The sequence below is a fragment of the Schistocerca americana genome, chromosome 8 (genome assembly GCF_021461395.2).
Source record: "Schistocerca americana isolate TAMUIC-IGC-003095 chromosome 8, iqSchAmer2.1, whole genome shotgun sequence".
In the NCBI taxonomy this organism is placed as follows: domain Eukaryota; kingdom Metazoa; phylum Arthropoda; class Insecta; order Orthoptera; family Acrididae; genus Schistocerca; species Schistocerca americana.
The window spans coordinates 100,205,914-100,233,148 of NC_060126.1; the positions used below are offsets into that span (position 1 = coordinate 100,205,914).

Below are 27,235 nucleotides of genomic sequence, written 5' to 3' on the forward strand. Positions count from 1 at the left end.
ACTCTACAGGTTTTTACACTGTCTTCTACCGGGCAGAGCTGCAAATATTTGTTTACGTTGGTGAACCTTACTCTTCTTGGTGGTTTATTTACTGCTGCTAAGCTATTATTAAGGCGAACCGTTTCGCAGAGCGGAGGTTCTTTTACAGTACAGGTTACCTTCGATATCTGCGATTCGTTATTTACTGCTTCTGAAGTCCCACATGCTCTATGAGTGAGTCGTAGCTGCTGATTTTCTTTCTTCAGGTATACGATTTCTTTACGTAGGACTTCCACAGTTTTCTGCAGACTGATTATTAGTTCATTTTGTTCGTTTTGTTGTTTTTTTACTACTGAACTACAACTTTCATACACACGCGAATTACAAACACTACCAGTTGCCGCCATCTTGAAATGATGAAATCATGAAGGATGTACCCAAAATGTTCAGACACAGACTTGGAGGGAAATGTGATTAACACAGTGGGAGGCGACCGCTGAGTCAGTACGAGGCAATTGGCCCACCAGTACAGAGTAAGCCAGATGACTATGTGGAACATTCTCCACGACAAATGTTGCTATCCTTATCACTTATGGTATGTGCAGGGCTTACTAGTGACAGACTTTCCACATCAGGTAGTTTTGTCACTGGTTCCTTCACAAGGCAACCACAATTGTGGGATCTCTGTCATCCATCCTACTCACAGATAAGGCCACTCTTACGTGGATGGTATCTTCAACTTTCATAATAGTCACTTGTGGGATAGTATGCAGAACCCCCATGGTATGGCGACAGCAAATCATCAGCATCAGTGCAGCCAGAATGTGTGGGGCGGGATAACTGGCGTCTGTATTTTGGGACCAGTGTTCTATTCTTGTTGCCTAACAGTCTTGTACTATCGCCTTCCCTGCTGGAAGAAAGGATTATGTGGCCACTACATGATGATACTCCAGCTCACTTCGCCATTAACGTCTGGACGCATCTCAGTCGTGTCTTCCCTGGTCGATGATTGAGATGAGGTGATCGTTCACCGGGTCTCAGCCCGTACGATTTCTGGTTGTGGGATACTTTCAAATGTATCGTGTACGCAGAGGCCATTCCAGACGTGGAGACACTGGAGCAGCGTACTCATGCTGCCTTTGACTCTGTTGGAATGCAGCCTGTGCATTGTGAATGTGGGAGACGGAACATGGTACGGCACATACACACATGCATTGAGGCACATGGAAACCATTTTCAACACATACTGTAACTGTGGCTGCATGGTATAGAGCATATTAGACTGCAGTCTCTGTGACAATGTATGAATGAATAATGGTCTCTGGCATGGAAACCAAGCATTTTCGGACATAAATTCATTAGACTTTTTCTGTTGAGTATGCTCTCATTGAGCAGTCCCTAGAGTTTCTACATGGTGGAAAAAATCACCCTGTAAAGAGGTAGTTAACAGGTTCTTAGGCTTTCAGAAAATGTTCCACTTCAAAAATCACCTCTCTATCACAATAGGAAAAGCATCCACTAATGCTTCCAGCAATGTTTCATAATGACAACCTACTGCAACCTTGTCAAGAGATTTTCATAGTATGCTCCTGTGACAGTTTGTCCCTTATGAGAATGGCCTGTTAGCATCATGACATGGCAGTCAAAAAAGAAGAAGAAGAAGAAGAAGAAGAAGAAGAAAGGCCAACATCACCTTGACTGTTTATGGTTGGATCGACATGTTTCTACTGCTTGCTTTGCTCCTTTCTCTTGGGGTCACACTGATATAACCAGCACTTGTTCTTTGTGCTTAGTCATTTGGATTGGCCTGACACAGCTGAAAAAGTTCTCCTGCAGTCTGGGTTCAGTTGGCTTTTTGTGTAGGTGTGAGCAGTTGCAGTATCCAGGAGGCAGTGATCCTTGTCATGTTCAAGTGTCCTACAAGGTGTAAAAAAATAAGATATGATTTTCACATTTTCCATTAACATCTTGACTGTAATATGCCAGCCTTTGAGCACTATGGGCTCCTCTTCTCTAGTGATTCCCAGTTTTTTTACAGGGAGGTGGTCTGCCATGTTTTTCTTCCACATTCAGACTTCTTTCACTTACTGAAAGCGTCTGTGCCATCTAACCATTGTCACAACGGTGCATAGTTGTTGCACGCTTTCACCAACTCACTGGGGATTGTTGCAGCATTATTCCCTCCAAAATACAGAAAATGTAGTACCACAGGCCATTTCATCATTGGGCTACATCAGTTTATTCAGATAACGTTCACAGGTTAACATCACAGTGCAAGAGTAAACACTCGACTACCTCCAACTCTCTAGGCGAAGCAGACCCAAAGATCGTAAATGTAGCAAAGACACATAGATAGGTATGCATGGAAGTACAGGTTATTACTGTACGATCGCTACAGAGCCTCCCCCCCCACACACCTCCAGCACGGAGTGAGAGGAATGCAGGAGAGTGACATACTCGGATTGCAGATTGCCTCCGTAAGGGGTTTGTGATCGGTGTAAATGACAAAGGCACGTCCCTCGAGGTCATCCTGAAAGTGGCGAATGGCGGCATAAACCGCGAAAAGTTCTCTATCAAAAGCTGAGCATTTAGTCTGAGTAGGTGACAGCTTTTGCGAAAAGAAGTGTAGCGGTTCGACACAACTACCTAAATGTTGGTGGAGCACGGCTCCGACTGCTGAGTCACTTGCATCTGTTGTAAGCGAAAGCTGTGTGTCCGGCATAGGATGTGAAAGAGTCACTGCTGTCTGAACGGCCGTTTTGAGTTTGTCAAAAGCCGTCGTCACTTCATCTGTCCATTGAACTTTGCACGTGCCTGAAGTATTCTTCCCGCGAAGCGCATTGGTAAGAGGACGTTGTAATGCTGCGGCATGGGGAACGTGTCTTTTATAAAAATTAACCATGCCGAGGAACTGTCGTAACTCTTGAAAGTCATTCAGTCGTGGGACATTGGTAATTACTTCCATGTGAGGGGGTGGTGGAGCGATACCTGCAGCGGAAACCACATGTCCGAAAAAAGTTACTTGTGAAAGCACAAGTTGCAATTTGTCCTGCTTGATTTCAACACCTGCGCTTGACAAAGCGTCTGTGACAGCACGTAGATGGGCTTGATGATCCTCGCTAGAGGGTGAGAAGATTAAAATGTCACCTAAATATGCATACGCAAAAGGGAAAGGTTGTAACACCATGTCAATAAATCTCTGCCAGGTTTGCGCGGCGTTTTTTAACCCAAAAGGCATGTATAAGTATTCAAAGAGCCGTCTTTTCGATATCGTCTGGTGCCATCGGTATCTGGTTGTACGCTTTTTTACAGTGTATCACTGAGAAAACCTGAGAGCCATGTAACCACTGTGTGAATTCCTGAATATGTGGCACCGGATAGTTATCCATGATTGTTCTGGAATTCAAAGCGTGGTAGTCGCTGCAAAGTCTGTACATGCCATCGGGTTTATCTGCTAAATGAATAGGAGACGACCAACTGCTACTCGAGCGTCTGATGATGTTGGCATCTAAGAGTTCGGATATGCTGGCATGTGCACTCAGGAGTTTTTCCGGATTAAGCCTGCAGGTTTTGTGTCTGATCGGCGATCCCGGTGTCGTGAGAATATGATGTACAGTACCCGTTGTTACCGCGCACACTGACGTGTGGAGTCGTTGGCCTGACTGTCCTAGCGGGGCGACACAGGGAGACAATGGACTGGCCTGTATGTGGTGCCTCGAGGGCGTCGGTGTGGACGTGGTGGCAGCGGCAGCATGTGTGGCGGCAGAGCTCAGAACGGGCGTCGTTACTGCAACCGGCGCCTCGTAGGTCAGTGCTGGAGGTGTCGTGGTGACAGCTACAGGCGACGAGGGCATGCGTAAGGCATGCCTGGTGTTGTGGCGGTGTGGTGGGGTCTGGGTGCCAACCAAGTGCCGCTCGATAACCCTTGGCACAGCGGCATCATGTTGGGTCGACGAGGTGTCAGCCACGGGCGCTGCGTCTGTGGCATCGGTAGCTCCGCCATCGTGTTGAACACGGTGACCAGAAAAGGAGCGGTCCGGCGTCAAAACAACATTGTGGGGTGGAGTAAGAGACGCAATTGTGCGGTCGCAGGAGTCGTAGAGGCAGGTAATATACTCATTTATGCGCCCGTATCGATTAAGAATGAAGAGTGTAATGTATGATCATATACATACGGGCGTGCAGATGGCATCAGAAGGCTCGAAAAATTAGAGCATGATTGTAGGTGCAGAGATTCATTAGGACAGCTCCGTCCGCGGAGTTTAAAGTGTTGCAGGGCACTCGGCACTTCGCGGCTTTATCACCGAATGTTGCATGGTACCAGCAGATTGATGACAGAGCCCTGTTGCTGTTGGTAGAAGCCACGGAGTCATCTCTCCACTGGGCGGATGACCCGCTACCAGGCGTGGTCGGTTTGGTGTGTGGTTTAATGCTGGCGCGCATAGCTGGTTGTGTGGCTGCGCATGCGGAGTTGCCAACCTCGATTGGCGAAGAGTGCATCATGCCCTGCGTGGTCACCGGGGGATGTAGGAAGGTGTAATGATTGTACGATGAAACTGTTGGAACCAGCAACTGGTTGATGGGGTTTGAATAGGGTATAAGATTCGTCTGCTAGGCACAGCTTAGCCTCTAGGGGGAGGTGTCTCTGTGGCAAGAGCGTTAACTGCAAGGTTAAACGGAATTTATCCAACCAAATAGTCCAAATGGAGCTGTCTGGCAGGGCTTCCTTAGGAACCATAGCTCGTAAGTATCGCCAGTACTGGGACGGAGACTGGTCTCCGGGTGGTTCGTGATAAATTGCTTGGCATAACAATTCAGTTTCTGAGCGTGAAGCATGCTCGATAATAGCTTGTTTAAGTGCAACATATTTGTCATGTGCAGGTGGGTCAAGTATAATATCAGAAAATAACTCCGTGAAATTATGGAGGTGACTGACGAGGAGAGCAAATTTTGTGTCATCCTCATTAATTCGGAGAAAATGAAAAATACTGTCCACAATGGCGAACCAGATGCGTGGGTTCCCCCTGAGGGCTACACCCTAGCTGACAAATGTTGTAGAACTAATAAAAATCGTGGTGGGTGTGTTATATTTCTAAAAAAGGGGATTAAATATGAACCAACAGCAAAAGTTAAAGCATCATCTCTAGAAATGTTATGTGAAATTGCAGCTGTTAGATTAACAGATTTAAATTTAATAGTTGTAGCTTTGTACTCAACTAAGACTGGAGGCAATTCAACAGATGATTTTGTTAACAAGTTAGTGTCTTTATGTGAGACAGTCTGTAAGTATAAGTGTAGGATACTAATCTGTGGAGATTTCAATTTGAATTTTCAGTTGTCCACTATCTATAACTCATATGTAAATAATTTATTAACTTATTTTGGTCTTTATATTACAACCACTGAAATAACAAGGCCACATTATAAAGGTACTGGTACCTGTATTGACAATATAGTTGTATCAAATGAGTTAATGCATCTCAAGTCAGAGGTAATTAAGACCTGAGTATCTGACCACTGGCCACTACTTCTTAGAACAGATATAACAAGAAAGTGTAACACTGACTCAGTGCACATGGCAGGGAAAAAAGTATGTGTGGTCAATTATGATAATCTAAATATGTTTAAGTCTCATATTGATAAAAGTAATTGGTTGCAGGTTTATCGAGAACATGCAATAGATAGAAAGGTGGAAGAACTCATATCTACTCTTTCTGTATATGCTAAGATGTCCTTTCCCATTAAGTTACTAAATAATAAAAAGGCACTTAGAGTAAATAAGGTCAAGGATGAAAAGGTGTTGAAGATCAAGAGGGAGTGTGATCAATATTATGACTGGTATAGGAGTACAGGTTCTCAAGTATTTAAAGACATGCTCACAGTGAAAAAGAAAAGATTAAGACAGGCCTTAAAGGAAGCTAGGTGTAAAAAAATGAAGATATAATACTAACATCTGAAAATAAGACACGTGCAATGTGGAATATCATTAACAGTCAGTGCAACAGGAAAATGACTTCACAGGCTGAAAGCAGTAATCTGAATGCTGCACAGTTAAATACATTCTTCACTGAGAAGGTGCAAGAAATAATAAAGGTGATTGGCACTTCCAATATAGCCACTGACCATAAATACTACCTGAGAAACACCACAAAACCTGAAAGTACATTTAGCTTTAAACTGGTCAAGGTACAGGATGTTACTAATATACTGAGGAAAATGAAGAACAGTTTTAGTAATGATGTTTATGGTTTAAGTGCAGCCATGTTAAAGTGTGATTCAGTTCAACTGCCAGAATTGATAACACATGTAGTAACTACATGTATTTTGGAGGCTCAGTTCCCAAAGGCACTAAAGTTTGTTAAAGTCACTCCAATACACAAAAAAGCCAGCCTCTCAAGTTGTGATAATTTTAGGCCTGTTTCAATTGTGCCAATCTTGTCTAAAGTGATAGAAGCTATATTAAATAACCAAATAGTAAAATACTTTGAAGAAAACAAAATCTTACTGATAGTCAATTTGGCTTTAGATCAGGGTTAGGAACTGTAAATCTGCCTTATCACTTTTAACACAGTGCGTGAAGCAACTAGAAAGCAAGATGGTGGTTCAGAATAAACTCTTTGATTTATCAAAAGCTTTTGACACTGTGTCTCATGAAATCTTACTGAACAAACTGCAATTCTATGGCTTTACAGGAAGTGCTCTGGAATTGATAAAATCTTATCTAAGTAATAGAGTGCAGAAAGTGGTTTTTAATGGTGCAGAATCAGATTACTTACCTGTGGGCATGGGTGACCCGCAAAGTTCTGTACTTGGCCCAATTCTATTTATTATTTATATAAATGACTTACCGTGTAACATAGTTGGGCCGTCAACTAGGACTTACTTATTTGCAGATGATCTTGCAGTCTGTATAACTGCAGAAACAGCACAGAAGGTGAAATATGAAGCAGACCAGTGCACTGTCAAAGTTGAAAATTGGTGTAAAGCTAATTCCCTTTGTGTCAACCGAAAAAAAAATACAAGAGCTGTATGTATCGTGGAATAATAACACTGAACTTGAGCAGAGCTCAAATGCTGTTAATTTCCTTGGAATCTCAATTGATTCAAAATTATCCTGGAGTAGCCATATAGAAAAAGTGGGAAGCAGCATTAGCAAAGGAATATTTGCTCTAAGGAAGCTGCATCTTTGTCTAAACATGCCAGTACTTAAAGTGGTTTATTTTGCTTTAATACACAGCCACATTTCCTATGGTACAATACTGTGGGGACATCAAAGCAAGGTGGCTAATGTCTTCAAACTACAAAAGAAGGCAATAAGACTGATATGTAGCTTGGCACCCAGAGCTCACTGTAGGCCAAGCTTTAAAAATTACAGATTATGACCCTGCCGTCAATATTTATACTACAGTGTGTAATGCATATTAAGGAAAACTATCCGAGTTATCAACAGCATGACATGTGACATAATTATAACACAACAAACAAGCAGGACCTAGTTTCTTTCCGATGTAACTATAAAAAACACCAAAGTGCTTCTTATACAAGTCCATAAAAATTTTTAATGCCATACCCCAACATATCAGGTATCTTCCAATTCAACAATTCAAAAAAAAAAGTAAAATAATTTCTTCTTGCGCTCAGCATTTATGAAACTAATGAATTTTTAAGGGAGGCAAAGAATATGGTATGACTACACTTTGTGGTCAGTTTTTATATGCTTCTATATATGAGTAAGTCTGTAATTGGCTAAATTTACTATGCAATATCAATTTGTACCAGACGTTTCACTGTTTTGTTTTTGTGTGAAGGTACCACAATTATTTGTGTAATATTTATATTGTGTAATATTTTTCTTGTTTTTGTAATTATTTGTGTAACATTTATACTATGTAATATTGACTTTTGTAATGCCTCAGATGATCTCTGAGGTCTCTACAACAATAAAAATCAATCAATCAATCATCCTTTCTGAAATGACGCTGTCTCAGACAAACAGTGAAACACTGTTGCAAACATTGAATGCTGTGGTTGTTGTCGGTGGGGATAGGTCTCATGATAGAACTTTGCTGCCTGTCACAATTTGCCTTTCTCTGAATAAACACCATGTTGGCAATCTCTCAATTCAAATACAGAACCACTGTGTACAATGCTGTAGCACATCCAATACAAGGTGAGCCAGCAAGAGAAGTGAACTGTACTCATTAGCAATTACTATGGCAGGGGAGGGTGCTAGAGCATGACATATGAGGAACTGTACCACTCTCTAGAAGGAAACCAAGCATATAATAACTGTGGCTGCGTGGTTTCAGTGCATATTAGACAGCTGTCTCTGCAACAAAGTATGACTGAATAAATGAAAACCATGCATATCCAAACATAAATTCATTAGATCTTTTTGTTTTGTATCCTCTCATTGATCTATACCTAGACTTTTTACACGGTGGAAAAAATCACCCTGAATACTTGTCATCATCACATCTTAGATATAAACTGTGTGTATTGTACAAGGGGAGGAGGGGGGGGGGGTGCCTTTGTAACCTCTGGATTGCACATAGTGTGTTCTACAGCAGTCTCCATTCCTCTTGCCACCTCATTTTCTGCACTCCATTCTCAACCCATTTTTCCACATACACATATGCACCACCAATTTATTACTTGCCTCTAACTGCCACTTAGTTAAATTTATAGGTCTGTAAACCATCACCAACACTGAAAATGCAGACTTGTTCTCTCAAGGTCTCTACCAAGTCATCTGCTACTGGGGAAAAAGTGTTGCATTAACAGGTGAATATGCATCACAGCTTGATTTTTCCATGTTGATAATAAAAACTTAAAGGCTACATCTCATACAGTTCTCCTTTAGCATTGTGTGATTAAAAAAAAGTGTATGCCATAGAGGATTGTATGTACAGTATGAATAAATATGTAAAATTTTATATTGTAACAGAAAATATATAACAACATTTTATGTGCCTGCACAGTGCAATATTTAAGCCTTGATGTAATGTAACGTGGTAAATGCAGCCAGAACACATGTGTTACATCTGTCTTTGCCTGGCTATAGAATTGCGTATTGAACCCACTACTCTCAGCTGAAAATTATCAACTAGTGTCCATAGGCATACAACAAATAAATAATAAACGAAAACTTTAAAACTGATCCCATATGGCAATTTGGAATAAAAGTAGGTGAAGTACACTAGCTTTTTTTTTATTTTTGTATCATATATCTGTGTGAGAGGTAATAACAAACTTGTCACAAATCGCGTAACTATATAATACACTGAGCTGCATATGATAATTTTTAGGCTATAATAGCCATGCATCATCAAAGAGAAAATTGGTTTAAACACTTACTTATATTGACCATATTACTGCGCTGTAGACATGCAAAATTTATATTTTATGTAATATTCACATTATTTGATTCTATTAATTGTTTTCATTAAGAAATTCGTCAGTGGAGCAGAAGGAGTTGGCCATCAATAACTCCTCTTAAGGGGGGGTAGGACGTCAAACTGGCCAACTTGGAGCAAGAGAGGCACCACAGGACATTTTAATTTCCACTGTCTATACTTTTACAAATAAATTCATTAAACTTTGTCAGCATGACCAGGAAGGGTTCAGGATTCACGCTCATGGCAGTGGAAGTTCAAAAATATAATAAACTATATTTTTTTACATGTGGAATATCATCATTTTTTCACTTACTATTGGCTGCATTCATTGCTATAGGTACACTTTCTTCATAAGTAAGGGAGATTCTTTGATGAATTTTGCACAGCACACAACCCATACTTACAGGTGTATGAAACGCCAGAATTTTCCAAATCTATTAAAAATTGTGCTAAAAATTGAGATAATTAACCATAAAATTTGAGTTTTTTCTAAACATGAAGTTAAAAATGTAACAGCTCATTCATTTTTTCATTAACTAAATAAATTCTAGAGTTTCATACACCTGTAAGTATGGTTTATATGCTGTGCAAAATTCATCAAAGAATCTCTCTTACTTTTGAAGAAAAGCGTACCTATAGCAACAAATGCAGCCAATAGTAAGTGAAAAAATGATGATATTTCACATATAAAAAAATATATTTTGTTACATTTTTGAACTTCCACTGCTATGAGCGTGAATTCTGAATCCTTCCTGGTCGTGTTGACAAAGTTTTATGAATTTATTTGTAAAAATATAGACAGTGGAAATTAAAATGTCGTGTGGTGCCTCTGCTGCTCTAAGTCCCTCCTTTAACTGAATTTCATTAGTAGTTAAACTTTTTATAGCTGCTGGCAGGTTATGGAAAATATGTGTTCTTGAATAATGGTCACATTTCTGAACCAAAGTAAGTGACTTTACATCTTTGTGGAGATTATTCTTATTCCTAGTTTAGATTCCATGAACTGACCTGTTGGTTTGAAAACTGCAGGATGTCCTTGGGTTTACACCACAAATAATTTGTTACGCATTTCAGAACTTAGAAAACTTTTAGCTCGGCATTATGAGTTAACCTTAAAACTGATCCATGTGGCATTATGGAATAAAAGTAGACAAAGTATGTTAGCTTGTTTATTTTTGTGACATATATTTCTGACAACATCTGCATTGCAAATAAAAGCTTGTTTAGGTGCTTCAGCACTTCAGTGGTACACACCTCCCAATATAATGTATTTTCAAGCTCTAATTCAAAGAATTTAACACTGTCAACCTCTTCTATATGCTTTTCATCATCATATTTTAGACATAAGCTGTGCGTGTTGTGCAGGGGAGGGGATTGGGGGGAGGGGGGAGGGGAGCAAAACACCTTTATAACATGTGGACTGGATATATAGTGTTCTACAACAAACTCCTGTTGTCACCCTGTTTTCTGTACCCCATTCTCACCCCTTTTCGCCACATAAGCATATGCACCATCAGTTTATCACTTTCCACTAACAGCCATTTAGTTAGATTTGTAGGTCTGTAGACCATCAACAGCACTTTCCTCAGCAGGTCCCCTCTGCTCTGACTCGTCTTCCCCTCGTAATTTCACCCCTCATTCCCATTATACACAACTAGCTCTTTCCACATCAGGACAGCTGTCTCTGGTGTCATATTCTTTTCTTTACATTGCTATCTCTCCCTTTCCGCCTAGTCCTTGTATGTATTCTGAAGAATAACACAAGTTTTAAAGCTGAACAATGTTGTTCAATTTCTTTTTTATGTGACTATCAACAATGTCTCTGCACTACAGTGAGTAGTTGTCTTTATCCATTCCATTGTTAATTTTATGCCCAAAGTTTCAAATTTTTGTATTAGTTTCTATTATAAAATTAGACTTTTTATTAACACTATTTGTAATTTCTTCCACAAATATGAGACACAGTTATGAGAAATGATTGAGAAGGGCTGTGTAATAATAAAAGTATCTATTTATTTCCTATTTACTGCAACTGTACTTGACATGTTAGATGATTGTATTCCCAAACAGGATTGGTAGCCTCAATAGGGGATTTCATTGACCACTCGTAAAAGTCAGTATGTCCTTCATCATCCATAAGAATTATACTGTGTGCTCTGAAATATATCAAACACACATTAAAGCCAACAGAAATAATGAACTATTAGAACCATAGTGAATATAATTTATATGTTACCTTGTTCCATATGAACGATTCATATTATTTACGAATACTGAGCTTAGTGGCAATAGAAACTCTGGTGTCACTTGAGGGGCACGTTCAATGAGTACAGGGTCAGGAAAATGACTGAAATAAGTGAGAAACACGTATATACATGATATATTTCTTAAGAAAATATATTATCAGAAATCATTAGTTACACACACTGCCATGTGAATTTGCATGTGCAAACAAAGTAAAACCCATTCTTGCACTCTCATTGCCTATAATTATGTTATTTCTTTATATTCAGAGACTGAATGGCACATTGTTAAGTTAATGAATAAACAATGAAGAAGATTAGTTGTATTCTATTCTACTAACAACAGCTTTAGTTAGCTTTTAGGAATGGTAAGCATTTGTTCTTGTTTTGTCATGTTGCTTTTGCAACAAACTTTTCGGAGAAAGGGCTTTGAAGCTTTTTAACATACCTTTCCTTCCACTGTAGAAAAGTGTGCAGTTCATTTATTAGGGAATCCTTGTTTGTTATATCACCATAGTTCTGGACAATTTGTTTAAATCTTTCGGTGCCTGCTGTCACTTTGAGGAATGGAGTATTGAACTCACTGTTACTGATTCCAAAGCAGTTTTCAGTTATTTTAATGGGTTCACCTTGATTACCAACATTTGAATACACATACATGTCAGCATCATTTTTCCTGGAAGTAAATATGTCTTAATGAGCAAAATAGTCAGAAAAACATTATGTAATTTATTTTCCTGTGCACTTAATGATGACACTGTAGTGACAGTAATGGAGATAATACATAAGGTAATACAAAATTTACAAATCCTACACTACACAATGAAATTGTTATACATATTCATTCATGCATAGCACTTTATTAATTCAGTAGGTTTATGAAAATTTTGAAACCAAAGACTATTCTGAAACAAATGGGTGGGAAGCGTAAAATCACCATATATAATTGGTTATTGCAAGTATTAATGATATATCACTGTTAAATATAGCAGAAGAGTTTGTATTGTAACCTGTACAGACTTTTTAGCTACACTGTCAGCTGTGAAATTGAAATAAGAGGATTTCTAAGCAAACAGTAACCCCACCCCCAACTCTGTAAAGAATCAATATCTCATTACATTACAAATGAGTAAATATGTTAAACAGAAAAGGTTTGAAATTATCTTTACAGTAGTTGGAAGTTGCTAAGTGCTCTCATTATCAATCACTGGATGAGTATAGTCTGCACCATCTGTGGTTCATAATAAGGAAAGCTAGTTTTACGTGTATCTCAATGTTTGACATATCTCATGAACTATGGGTCATATAATTATATAATTTTCCAGTTATATTCATAAGGGTATGTGGATATTGTCTGTAAAATGTGCATGAGTAGGGTTAGTAGTATAGAAGTAATAAATTAAAACATCATGCCTGATGCTGAAGTTCTGCTGAACAGTGAAAATGTAGCAAGTGATAAACTTTTTTCCTTTGATTATTTTGTAGAGGGTGTCAGCAAGAAAAAGTTTCAAAAATGTTTGAAACCATCTGGAAAGTTTGTTAGAAATTGTTGACTGCTCTCATTCTCAAATACTGGATGAATATAGTCTGGGTAATTTGCATGCTGTGAGTTATCCTGACTCAAGGCTTATATACAGTTTCTAACATAAATACTTGATTTATTGTGTTAAATGTTTAATGCAAGATTATATCACTTAATGACTGGATTATGATTTCATTTTCAATTTTTAAATTCAGTCAATAATTACATGAAATAATGAAAATAAAATTTTTCTTGCTCCTGGAAACCATTAGATCAACAACCTGCAGTTGGGACTCAGTGACTGTTTTAGCTATTTGGTGATATACAGGGTGGAGAGGAGGTATGTAGGCACCATTAAATGGCTGTTAAGTTTTTAATATTGATGTAATAGTATTAGGAATAGCACAAACATACATAACATTAAATAGGATAGTGATTTTTCATGCTGTATAGTACTGACAATGGCCACAAGAGGTGGTACACTCAACAACAAAGATGGCCAATTGCCTTACAGTTAGAGAACAAGCAAAGACTACTTCATTCTATGAGGTGTGGAATTTGATGATTACTGTGTAGAGATGGTGACATATGGTGAAGGGAAGGAATGCCACAATTCATCTAGAGACAATAAAGAACTCAACTGAAGGTAATGACCACAGGTTCAGTAAAAAATGCAGTAAGAACATGTTGTCCATCCATGTCTCACTGTCCTGAGAATGTGGTGAGAAAACGAAAGAAGAGAAACTTTTAGCATCCCATCGACAACGTGAGACTGAGCACAAGGTCAGGTTACAGAAGGATGGAGAATTATGTCAGATGTGCCCTTTTGAAAGGAACCATAGCGGAATTTACCATAAGTGATTCAGGGAAATCACAGAAAACTTAAATCTGGAAGATTGGATGGTATTCGAACCATCATCCTCCCAAATGTAAGCCCAGTGTGCTAACCATTGTGCCACCTCACTCAGTAAAATTGATATGAGTGATCACAATGTGTGATCATATCAATTTCACCAAATAACAGAGCTGCATCATGCAATGGACACTTTTGCAAAGGTGTTTCTTTGCCTGTCAAAACTAAAGACAGGAAGAATATGTAGCATATCATCTCCAAAATGGCTGTGAGAGATTATGGCTGCCATTCTCTCTTAAAACAGACACAGCTTAAACATAAAAATTAAGAGGGTATTGCCAATTGGAGAAATAAATAGCTGATACATAACGAATCTATTCATGAGAGATAATTAATTAAAAATAGCTTACCCTTGTAATACCAATACTTAATTGGCCAATTAGACAAAATTGCAAATTGCCAGAACAGCTAGTCACCTAACTAAACTCTCCCCCACTTCTCCCTTCGACCCATGATAGCGCATTTATTTAAATCAACAGAAATATTCCAAATAAGAACAATAGTCTCAGTGCAGTGAAAAGGGTGCCAATTCTGTCCATTAGGCAGGGGGATACTCAGAGCGCCGGCACCCTGGAACCAGTGGTACACAACACAATGCACCTCCGCTGCTTTTGGTTCTATATAGCTATGCGACTTGCCAACCGTGGGAGACGCTTACCCTTGGCCTGGGTAAGGGAAGAGTTCTTTTCAGGTTATTCCTACCTGTGTTGGTATCTGGAGGCATGTGGTGGGGGACCTGCTCAACAGAAAATTTTGAATGGCTTGGCTATTGAGCCACCAGCAAATTCATTATTAGGCTCTCAGTAGACTGTTGATGCTAAGAGCATCCTTAATGCTACATTTGCAAAAAAATTGACACCGCGATTGTCAGTTGTATCATAATACAGATAATTTGCTATAAATATAGTAAGTTAACTTCTGATACACACACACACACAGATATACAGGGTGTCCCATTTATCTTGACCACCCTAAATAATTGTTTGTCTAGATGCAAATTACAAAATGTTTCAAGCAAATGTTCCTTAGCGATCAGGGCAACATTAATCAGCATGATTGTCTTTGTTGTAGCTTCATTTTTTTACAAAGATATGAACAGTGGTATGACTTTTTAAAATGGCACCCTGTATTTTTTGTTCGGTAATTCATTTCCTCTCCTAAAGACCTATTGAAAAATGTATCACAGAGTACCATTCACTGAAACACAATGTTATTAATTACATAACACAACATTGACTTTGAACCTGCGATCACAAACTCGTCCACTTGCTGGAGTTGTCAGAAAACAAATGAAAACCAAGTAAAATCATAACATAAAATTGACTCTGACTCTCCTGTATCACTTCCCAGGAGTAGAACATTCAAAGGTGCTCGAAGTGGTGACCCTGGGCACTGATACGTGGTGCACTTATTGAATGAAAGAATTATTTACTGCTTCCAGTGTTTCCTGCTGAAGAGAATTACAAGCAAGAACGATATATTCCTGCATGTCCTCTGGAGTTGTTGGAATATCGCGATAGACAACTTCTTTAACGCATCCCCAAAGAAAAAAGTCCACAGGATTTAAATCAGGACACCTTGCAGCAGGTCAAGTAACTGTTTCTCCTCAAACAATCCATCTGGCAGAATACCTTTGGTTCAGAACATGACGTGCACGCAAGGCAATATGTGCTGGACATCCATTGTGTTGACACCACATAAGCATTCTGGTTCTTAGTGGCACTTCATACAGAAGAGGAGGAAGAATTCGTCTGAGGAAGTTGGCATAAACTGTGCTGTTTAGACTACCATTGATGAAATAGGGGCCAATAATTGTAGTACCAAGCATCCCACACCAGACGTTAACTCTCCACTGATGCTGATGTTCCACCTGTCTAAGCCATCGTGGGTTGTCACTGGACCAATAATGCGTTTTCCTTATATTTACCTATACTTTGTTAGAGAAGGAACATTCATTGGTAAATAGAATATTAGAGAAGACGTTCGGATTGGCAAGGATTTGCTGTTGTGCTCACTGACAGAACTGTTCACGATTCTGGAAATCATTCCCATGCAAGTCTTGATGTAGGTGTACATGGTAAGGATGGAACTGGTCATGTGTAAGAACACGATGTACACTGGTTTTAGGAATGCCAATCTTGTGTTCAAGCCGTCATGTGCTCACATGTGGATTCATAGCAACGGAAGTGAGAACAATTAGTTTGGCAGCGTCGTCTGTGGGAGTGCTACGACGATTGCATTGTCGTGGGTTGAAACTTCCCATTTCCTGAAGCATTGCAACAAGATGAGGAAACATCCATCAGGAAGGTGGGTTCTTGTCAGGATATTGATCTCTGTACAGTTCCGCTGCCTGCATAGCATTTCACCTACCTTCAACAATAACAATAAAAGAAACATTATGTCAATGCAGTTTGTAGGAAGGACAGCCTTTACTGTATGCCTGCTCTACACAACAGTATTTAAAAGAACTAAACTACTGTACTATGTGTAGCCGAACATAAGAAAACAGTGTTGCAACTATTGTTCTGATAACTTACATTCCCCATAGATGAGAAGCATTTCTACTTTCTCTTTGTTGGTGTACATTCTACTCACACAACTCTTCGACTGACGATGGTTGATGGCATGACAGGTGTGCATTCTGCTTCTGTTTACATTTGTCCTCTATCGACATCAGAACGTGGCTGTGTTCCATTACCCTGAGTACCTGCACTAAGCGCTGGGAGCGTCAACATCAATGTTGTGTTACGTAATTAATAACGTTTTGTTTCAGTGAATGGTACAATGTGATACATTTTTGAATAGGTCTTTAGGAGAGGAAATGAATTACCAAATAAAAAATACAGGGTGCCATTAAAAAAAGTCATACCACCTTTCATATCTTTATAGAAAATGATGCTACAACAAAGGCAACCATGCTGATTGATGTCTCCCTGATGGCTAAAGATCATTTGCTTGAAACATTTTGTAATTTGCATCTGGACAAACAGTGATTTAGTGTGTTCAAGATAAGTGGGACACACTGTGTACCTGCACCCCAGCAACCACTATGTAAGACACATATACGTGTGTATTTGTGTGTGTGTGTGTGTGTGTGTGTGTGTGTGTGTGTGTATGTGTGTGATTCAGTACTGTATGTAAACCACTGTAGGTAATGACAACTTACCTTCTAACTTAACAGAATACCTCACACTTCTGACTACATCTCACGCAGTAATATTATTTCTGTTATAATTAGCACTTCAGCTTGAATGCCCACACTTGTATGAGTTTAAATATGCTAGTTGCACATTTACCTCAAGTGTAATGTGAGAAGATTGAAAGGGCGATAATTTGCACCATTCCCTGCCACTTCTTGCAGATATTTGCTGCAGGAAACATTATTACGCACAAAATTGGCAAGAAGACTACCTCTTCCTAATAGATGTGGAGGATGCTTGCCGCCTGGCATCATGATATTGAATAACGCACCAAGTTTTCCATTCTTTGCTGAAAGAGCAAGCCATGCGCCTCCCTCTTTACCAGGTTCCAAGTCACGACCTATTGGACAAAAGAAGCAATCACCAAATTAATACAACTGATCTGCACGTATGTTGACATTAACCGTCACATATAGGAAACATACTGTTTAAGGAAACAATGCTATGCGAAGGAAATTTACTACTCACTGTATAGTGAAGATGCTGAGTCGCAGATAGGCACAACAAAAAGACTCTCACAATTATAGCTTTCTGCCATTAAGGCCTTCATCAACAATATACACGCACACACTCACTCACGCACACACACACACACACACACACACACACACACACACACACACACACACACACACACACACTGTGTTGTTTCAGTTACCTGTAGTTGTGTGTGTGTGTGTGTGTGTGTGTGTGTGTGTGTGTGTGTGTGTGTGTGTGTGTGTGTGTCTTATTGTTGATGAAGGCTTCAACAGCTGAAAGCTATAATTCTGAGAGTCTTTTTGTTGTGCCTATCTGCGACTTGGCATCTCCACTATACAGTGAGTAGCAACTTTCCTTCTCATAATATTGCTACATTCCATCCTGGATTTTCCATTGTTTAATCTTGAAGGAAAGGCACTTTGGCTGGATTCATTCTTCTAAAACTGATAACCATAGACTGAGTTTGTTACTAGATGTGGCAGCAGCTATTAAAGATATAGCTGACTTTTGAGTCATGTAGCCTTACAGAAAATATTATTTCTTTACAAACTTTCTGCTAGTTTCAGAAAAGGCTGATAAATGAAATTATTGACATGGAGTAAGATATGATGAGATGAGATCCTATGGGTAAAACATCAATGTTTTAGACTGGTTCATATGACTGTGAGATGGATTTAACAAAAACACATAAAACCAATTTGTTCTATCAGCTATACTTGATTATTGAAGAAAAATTCTACATTTCTGAAGCTTTGATACTCATCTTCAGTTGAAAATGATACATAGCATCTGTGCAGTATCCTACATGAAACTTCAATTGCAAACTTGTATGAAACTCACTCAGTGACAAGAACATAAGATCATAGGGAGATTAACACCAGGTAAAGTAAATCAACTAGGAGAAAGCTGACCAGCTGACATGTTGTGATAAAGCGATGAGGCCAGTACACACTAAAATAGTTACAAGTAAGGATGTAAAATATTTAGATTTACCCAGGTATCTAAAAGCCTGTTTAATAGAACATCGTCTAGTTGTTTTTTATCTGCATTGTTATCTGTTGGTGAAGAGCTGAAATTACTGTATAAATGAATGAGAGTTACTACATGGACTACGAGAATTGCGAGTCACCCTGTCTGTAACTACCTAGTCATTGATTTTCATTTGTGAATCACCATTCACTTTAAAATCTGTTCAGAAAGGTAAGATAATTTATTGGAATGATAAGCACATTGTTCCCTCCCAAGGGACACTGCCTGATCAAAGGACCTTCAGTACTGGGTGGGAGGGTTTGTGTGCTCCAGCGAAGTTGAGAGCTATGCTGGCAGTAGTGTAGCTACTGGCAGGGTCATCCAAGCTGGACAGGCCTCAACGGAGGAGCCAGACAAAATGTGTCCCATCTAAGGAACAGGGATCTCTATAGGCATGGTGAAGCCAACCCTCCTAGGGGAGTAAATCCTGATATCAGATCCTGGTCCTCCAAGTTGGTCAACAGGCCAGCACCCAATTATCCACAAAAACTTCTACAAGCTTGAGAATCTAAAGCGGAGCCTCAAAAATCAGATAGAAACTCTTTACGACAATTATTGGCAAGGGGAAGGACATTGAGAGTTGGTACATGGAATGTTCAAAGCCTGACAAATAAACACACCAAAATAGAGAATGAAATTAAGTCTACTGAAGTTGGACATAATTATTCTCTCAGAAACAAAAAATAAGTGACAAGGGAATGAGAAATTTGGAAATTTCATCCATTATTGGTCTGGAGTTGATAAATATAAAGGAGCAAAAGCAGGCGTTTCCATTCTAATTAACAAAGCTCTGAGCACATACATAACGGACTATGCATTTATATGCAAAAGAATTGTCACGATTGACATCAAGTTATATGGCATTGAAACAGTTATAATAGGGGTGTATGCACCAAATGATGATGTGGCACAGCAAGCCAAAGGGCATTTATACCAGAAATTAGACCATCTACTCAACCAAGTCAAAAAGCACAGGCCATGCTGGGTAGCCACGTGGTCTGAGGCATCTTTCCACGGTCTGCGCGGCTCCCCTGTCGTAGTTTTGAGTCCTCCCTCGGGCATGGGTGTTTGTGTCGTCCTTAGCATAAGTTAGTTTAAGTTAGATAAAGTAGTGTGTAAGCTTAGGGCCAATGACCTCAGCAGTTTGGTCCCATAAGACCGTACCACAAATTTCCAAAACTTTTCAAAAAGCACCAAGAAGTAATAATAGCAGGAGATTTTAATGTGAGGATTGGCTCACAAGTAAATGATGCAGTAGTAGAAATATATGGAGAAAATCTCATTAGTAATTCTGGAGAAAATCTTGTAGAACTCTGTAACCAATGTCATTTGAAAATTCCGAATGCCCACTATTCACATATAGATATCCACAAATATACATGAGAGAGACCATCATTACAGCAGAAATCAATAATTGAATACATCATTACCAAGCAATGGCCAGAAATGGTAGTTCAAGACTGTAGAGTCATGCGGGGAGCCAACTGTGGGTCTGATCACTACTTAGTTTTAGCAAAGTTGACATACCCATTTAGGAGAAAAACATCAACAACTGGAAAAGTGGCTGACCACAGCCATCATGAGGAATTAGAGCAGGCAAGGTATAAGCTCTTTCTCTTGAAGCAGTTCAGCACCAAAGATTCCAGAAGATGACAATGTTGAAGTAGAAAATGAAAATATTAAAAAAGCACTTACAAAAATTTCTCTAGAGGTACTAGGGATTGAGAGTAAAAGACTAGGTAAACGGGATCCTCCATGGATGTCTGATGACCTGAAGATGTTGATTAGGGAAAAGAAAAATCTCTACAAAAAATGGTTATCAACTAAATCACTACAGGACAGGAAAAACTAACAGACAACAAATTACAAATTAAGAAACAGATTTCAATTAGAAAAGAACAAGATGTGGGAACAGAAATGTTTCGAAATTGAGAGTCTAATAGGTGGATCAGAAATAACAGAAGTGTGGAGGACAATTACCAGTATGAAGAAAACACAAGTAAACAAAACAGTAAACAACCTAATTCCCTTAAAGGAATGGAAAAACACTATGCAGACCTTTTAACTGAAGATAGGCCATATTACACGCAAGGGAATGAAGAGAAGATGGAAGTAACTGACTGAAATACAAACATTACAATAGAGGAAGTGAATTATGCATTAATTAAAATAAAGAATGGTAAATCACCTGGTCCAGGAAACATTACTGTTGAATTATTGAAGGCTGGAGGAAGATATCTGAAGAAACGAATAACCTGCCTGATGAACAACTGCTGTAAAAGGATTGAAATTCCCTCAGAATGGAAAAAGTCATATATTGTTTCTATTTTCAAGAAAGGGAATAGAAAAGACACAAACTGCTATAGGGGCATTAGCGTCAACTGTACAATGAGCCGCTTATTTGGCAATATAATGTTTGAAAAAATTAGACAAAATGATGGCCACCATAATGGGGAGGCCAGAACGGGTTTAGGCAGGACAGATAATGTACAGATAACCTATTTATCTTACAACTAATGGAGAAATTTATAGCAGTAGATTTAGAAAAAGCTTATGAGACAGTCCCTAGATCTGAGCTGTGGGGAACTATGAAGCATATAGGCATAGATGATCACCTTTTACAAATTATTATTGAAATGTACAGAGATAATGTGGTACAAATTAAATGAGGTTCAAAGTTATCAGAACCTATTAATGTTACTAAATGTTTACGACAAGGTTGCAGTATGTCACCCATCTTGTTCAATTTATATGCAGAAGTGGCTCTCTGAAATTGGAAGAACAGCTGCAGAGGAATGGGAATCACTGTCAACTATGTACAAATATTTTCATTAAGTTTTGCTGATGATCAGGCAATTATAGCACAAGATGATTATGGCCTTGAGTTCATGATATGATGTTTATATCAGAAGTATAACAGGTGGGGACTACAAATGAGTCTAACAAAAACAGAGTATCTGTTGGTGAATAGTGATGCTAAATTTGAAGTACACATCAATGACAAAGCAGTTATGAGACAGGTAGAGAAATTTAAATATCTCAGGGCACATATTGATAAAAATGGATTGGGCAATACAGAAGCAAAGTATAGAATACAACAAAGCAGAAAAGTGTTAGGGTGTATGAATTCTTCTTGGTGGGATAAGAATATTTCCAACAGCTTTAAGAAAAGAGCAGGTAAGATAATGGTTGAATCAGTGCTATCGATCAGATCTATGGATCTTAAATGCAGATCTCAAAAGAATACTAATGGCTGTGGAAATGGATTATTTGCATAGGAGTGCCAGAATATCAAGAACTGAAAGACAAACTAAGGAGGAAGTAAGAGCTAGAATGAAGGCAAATGATACAGTGATAGATAGAATTGAAAGAACATCAATAAAACCGTATGGACATATGATGAGAATGCCAGATCATCGGTGGCCAAAGAAGGTCTATGATTGGAAAACACCTGGCAGACGTAAGTGCAGAAGACCACGATGTTCTTGGACAGACCACATAACTGGAGTAATGGAACATTGCAGCATCAACAAGGAAGATACGCTAGATAAAGAGGCTTGGCAGAGGATACCAGGAATACAACAAGACATTGTTATTAATTAATCTTTGTGTTGATTAATCCTGTAATAATAATAATACTAAACACTGTGTTTTTTGTACAGCTGTGAAAAACTGAATGAAGATTCAGTCCAGCATCCCTGACATGTTTAGAAAGTGATGCATTTAATCTGATACAAATTCAGTTTAGCATGCAAATGTATACTCTTGGGCTAATAAGATGTCACCTTACCACTGTCAATTATTATGTGCATTTTGTTTTAGACCTTGACACTACAACTGTCAGTGGACATATCAAAGTGGATGAATAGTTTGATTCAAATTAAAAATTGATTTATTTGCCTGTAAACAACTGTCATGTTTCCAGAATGATATTTTCATTCTGCAGTGGAGTGTGCGCTGATATGAAACTTCCTAGCAGATTAAAACTGTGTGCCGGACCGAGACTCGAACTCGAGACCTTTGCCTTTCGCAGGCAACTGCTCTACCATCTGTCTACCACGTGACATATTGTATAAGGCATCATCAGTATGTACATAATTACATTGTAACAGTAATGCATTTTGCACTTTGGTGTTGCGAGAATATCAATACCTACACATGACCTCCCTGACATGCACTTTTTTAACCTTGTCATTATGTACAAGTTAAATGCTTTTCATTATTTTCTTGACCACATGTTCTTCCACAATTTCAATCTTGAGTAAAAAGTTGATTCTGTTCATTTAAAGGATAGATGCTATTATTTGTTTGGACTGTATATCTAACCACATAATTCCTGGCTTTGATTAAAAACTTCTGTGCTTTCCCACTACCATTATCAATGACAAATGGCTAAATCCGTACTGAGATGATGACAATGAGCTATTTCATACCATTTTTGACTAGATCAACAAGCTCTCCCAACAAATTTTAACATGAACCCTATGCAGTGCAATGGAAATGGTGCTAATTCTGCAAAGTCACCACACCACAGAGCAGTGAACATTTCTGCTGAAGCAGAAGGAAATGTTACACCAAACTTAAAAACACTGTCAGCCCAGGTAAATTCTTCTATGTTGTGACCATATGTAATGACAAACTCTTTAACAGAGCATCCACAAATGCAGGCGATGCTGTCAGTTTCACACCATGGTACAGAGTATTTTCACGTTAACACAGATGGCGTGGTTACATCAGAATCAGGAACTTCAACAGTACCAGTGATCTCATCTACACCGTGATCACAGTTAAGCAATGAACTATTCATCTGTCAGATGAAGCAGTTCATATGCACTCACCTGCAATTATGGGCTTAACTGTTTATGCCCATCCAACTGCAAACTTGGGTTGCAGCAACAGAAAATATGCTCCATCTACAACAAGTGACTGACAGTCATGAACAGTTTACTTTGGTGATTATTAGTTTGGAGCAACAAACAACAGCATTATTATCAGAAACGATTGTGCATCCACCAGCAGATCAAACTTACAACAGACTAAATGACAAGCTGATTTCTCGCTGTAAATAATCCACCACCCTCAGGATCAGGCAAGTGATATATCAAGAGAAGCACAGTGACAGGACCGCAGTAGAGTTCTGGAGAAATCTACGTAATTTAGTAAACATCTCCACAGTTTCCAATAATTTGTTGCTACATATTTGGTAGCAACAACTACCAGCACAAGTCTGAACAGTGTTGGCAGTATATGGTGATAAATTTTCTGACAGTTGCTGCAGGTTGTCAATATGCTCTACATAACGCTTGAGTTGCCTGGAACAGATACCCATGACAACATTGGCGGACTTGCCAGCCAAACATGACTGATGTCTGCTGAGTTCACCCAAAATGACAACTTCCGACTGTGCAGCCATCACGACATGATGCCCATCAAGTATTTCTGAGGAAATCCAAAGTTTACCAACCATAGTGGACGCACTGTCAACTTAATCGTGCACACGGCTGCCGTGACAGGATGCTGATAGTCAAACCCATCACTAGTTCAACCTGGCGTCACCAACACATAAGCTACAGCGACAACAGTACAATGCCTGCATGATATGCTGGTATCTCAGACATTTTGGCTAACATGCTGCAAAGTGTACTTCACAGTGCAGCTACCCAAATAGCAATCACAATCTGAGCTAGGCGCAACAGATTGCACTTCGGACAGAAAGTGCCATCATCGCCACAATAGCCAGTGCACTCACAGCAGCAGTTCAGAGACTACACAGTGTCCTCAGCAGCCACCTCCACGTGCACAGTCTATTGCATCAAAGAGACTTTATGTATCAGACAGGGACACAGGCACACGACATTCCTCATAGATGCTTACTCTGACATCAGCACACTACTGCCAGCTACACACTGGACAACAAACAGGATGTTCAATCACAACCATTAAAGCAGCTAACAGCTCCATAATCAACACTTAAGGCCACAAACTGTACACCTTCAAGGTCAGTCTCTCCAATCCTTTCACTCAGTTATTTATAGTTGCTGACGTCAGTGAACCTATTTTCAGCAATGAGCTCTTGCATTAACAGTTGATTAGCAGAGAATGCTGTTGATAGCAGTGCATGTATGAAGTATCAAAGAACTTCCATTTTGGTCCACTTACTTGCATGACATTTTGGTGTTCTCTCCTAAGTTGCTTAGTTATATGTTTCATAGCTCATTTTGCATGATAAATAGTAATGATGTGGAGTGAGTCATTTTACATTCAAATCACCAGTTAATTTGTTATATTTTTTTTACAAGAAAAAAAGATATATGTATGTGAGTTAGTAATTCCTATCCACCAACTTTTAAACATTACAGTAACAGTAATTTTCTATGGAATACAAAGAGTTGTCAAGGAGAAACTTTCGATATTTGTTATCAAATTTTACCTTCCTGCTTATCAGACATTGTATGTCATTGTATAAGAGATCAAAACTTTTTGTTGCAGCACTGTGCACCCCCTTTTGGCACTGAAGACAACCTTAATTTGGCATATCAAATGTCATTTTTCCTTCTGGTTTTGTAATTATTTACCTCCTTGTTCCTTTTGAACTATGGTGGATTATTTACAACAAACTTCAAGAGGGAATAAGTATACTGTGAAGCAGTAATCAGAGTGCCCAACTCCTTAAGCAGATCTCTACAAGATGATCCTGGGTGAGCATCACTATTATCCTTACAGCTTGTTTTTGTGCAATGAAAACTTTCTTTCTTGAGTTACCACAGAACATTACTCCATATGACATTATTGAATGAAAATAGGCAAAATATGACAACTTACTGATTTGTCTCTCTCCAAGATTTGCAATGATTCTAAGTGCAAATGTGGCTGAACTAATTTGTTTTAGGAGTTCCAAAATGTGGTTTTTCAATTTAAATTCTCATCACTATGGAAACCCAAGCATTTTTATGTTTCCACTTATCATTGGTGTAGTACCTCTAGATGTGTAGAACTGAATATGTTGTGTATTTTTAAAATTAAGAGTGAGACCATCTGCAGAAAACCAGTCAATGATACTTTTAAGAACTTTGTTTACCATTTATTCTGTGTCTGTACATGTGCTTGGATTGATTACAATACTAGTGTCATCTGCAAAAATAATTAATTCTGTTTGCTGTGTACAAGACAAAGGATCATTTACATATATGAGGATGAATAGTGGACCTAAGATTGAGCCTCGTGGAATCCTATATATGTTTTCTCCGCAGTCAGAATTGTGTCCCTGCACTATATTGCTTGAATTACTAAGTACAACTTCCTGAATTCTTTTGGTTAGATATGACATTATTCATTGTTTGGCTGTGCCATCTATCCCATAAAATGTCCATTTATCTAGGAGAATACTATGATTCACACAATCAAATGCCTTAGAGAACTTGCATAAAATACTAATCAGTGCCATTTTATTGTCTAAGGTTTGTAAAAATCTGGTGATTGAATGTGTAAATGACATTCACTATGTTTGCATGTGACACATCTTCTGAAAGACGAAAACCAAATTTTGGAAACCGTTTATCACTGTTGTTCTTACATATCAGTAGATTTGATAGCCCAGTTAGATATGGTGCTGTTACAGTTTCTGATTTAATCAGCCTAATCACTATTTCTCTTTGATTAATTATGTATAAACAGCTTCAGTCTAATATTTCAACTTTTTGCTATATAAAAAACAACTATGTCCATATTAGTCAAAAAGTTAGAAAAAAGATGAAACCTGATGGCTGAAGCATGTTTCAAAACCAATTGCATTTACATGAGAACAAAAATTGACTGTTGAATTGGAAAACCGGAAAATAGAAGCAGATTTGCAGAATCGATTTTGAAGTGTTTTCATGACCACCCAGAAGCAGTGTTGGGAAATTGGCTTATGAAATCCGGTTTTGGGACCCCAATGTAAATGCGGTGATTCTCAGTAGAGAAAGCCTTCTGGAAACCAAACTGTGATTTGCTAAGGCTACTATTGTTGCTAAGAAGAGATACTATTCTAGAATACCATAAAATGCGGTTACTTTGAACAACAGTGTAACACTGAACAATTTCCAGAAAGTCATATGTATTATCATAAATACTATTAAAACAAAATTGGAAGGTAAATTTCTGTTTGGGATATTTAGGATATTTATGTTGAACATATTGGTACCAATGGCTTCTTCTGTTAGCATTTGTATATTCTTTGGTTAAAATTTGAAAGGGCACCAATATTTGCCTATTTTTTTCACATGTGATCAATTTTATATGCATACAAGCTAATATTGACCTTAACCTTCCAATAATATTTGTATAATAGTCTTTAATAAGTTCTTCAAATGTAGCATGTATGAGGTTTGTATTGAATTTATGTATCTTAAGGTTATGTCAGAAAATATTTGATGGTGAGATTTCTAAGCAAAATGGGCATAATGAAACATCGTATTCATGATCTATGGAAC

General features: G+C 38.5%; 1 protein-coding gene across 1 annotated transcript in view; it reads right to left on the minus strand.

Annotated features, from left to right (window-relative positions):
* Positions 1 to 11,370: 11,370 nt before the first annotated feature.
* LOC124545040 (transport and Golgi organization 2 homolog) overlaps positions 11,371 to 27,235 on the minus strand; it is a 64,019-nt gene continuing 48,154 nt past the window's right edge. The window contains exons 3-6 of the mRNA XM_047123825.1: positions 17,352 to 17,595; positions 12,069 to 12,296; positions 11,614 to 11,724; positions 11,371 to 11,533 (exon numbers count right to left, since the gene is read on the minus strand). Of these exons, the coding sequence (XP_046979781.1) occupies positions 11,401 to 11,533; positions 11,614 to 11,724; positions 12,069 to 12,296; positions 17,352 to 17,595 (716 nt within the window). The 3' untranslated portion in view covers positions 11,371 to 11,400. The remainder of the gene's footprint in view (positions 11,534 to 11,613; positions 11,725 to 12,068; positions 12,297 to 17,351; positions 17,596 to 27,235) is intronic.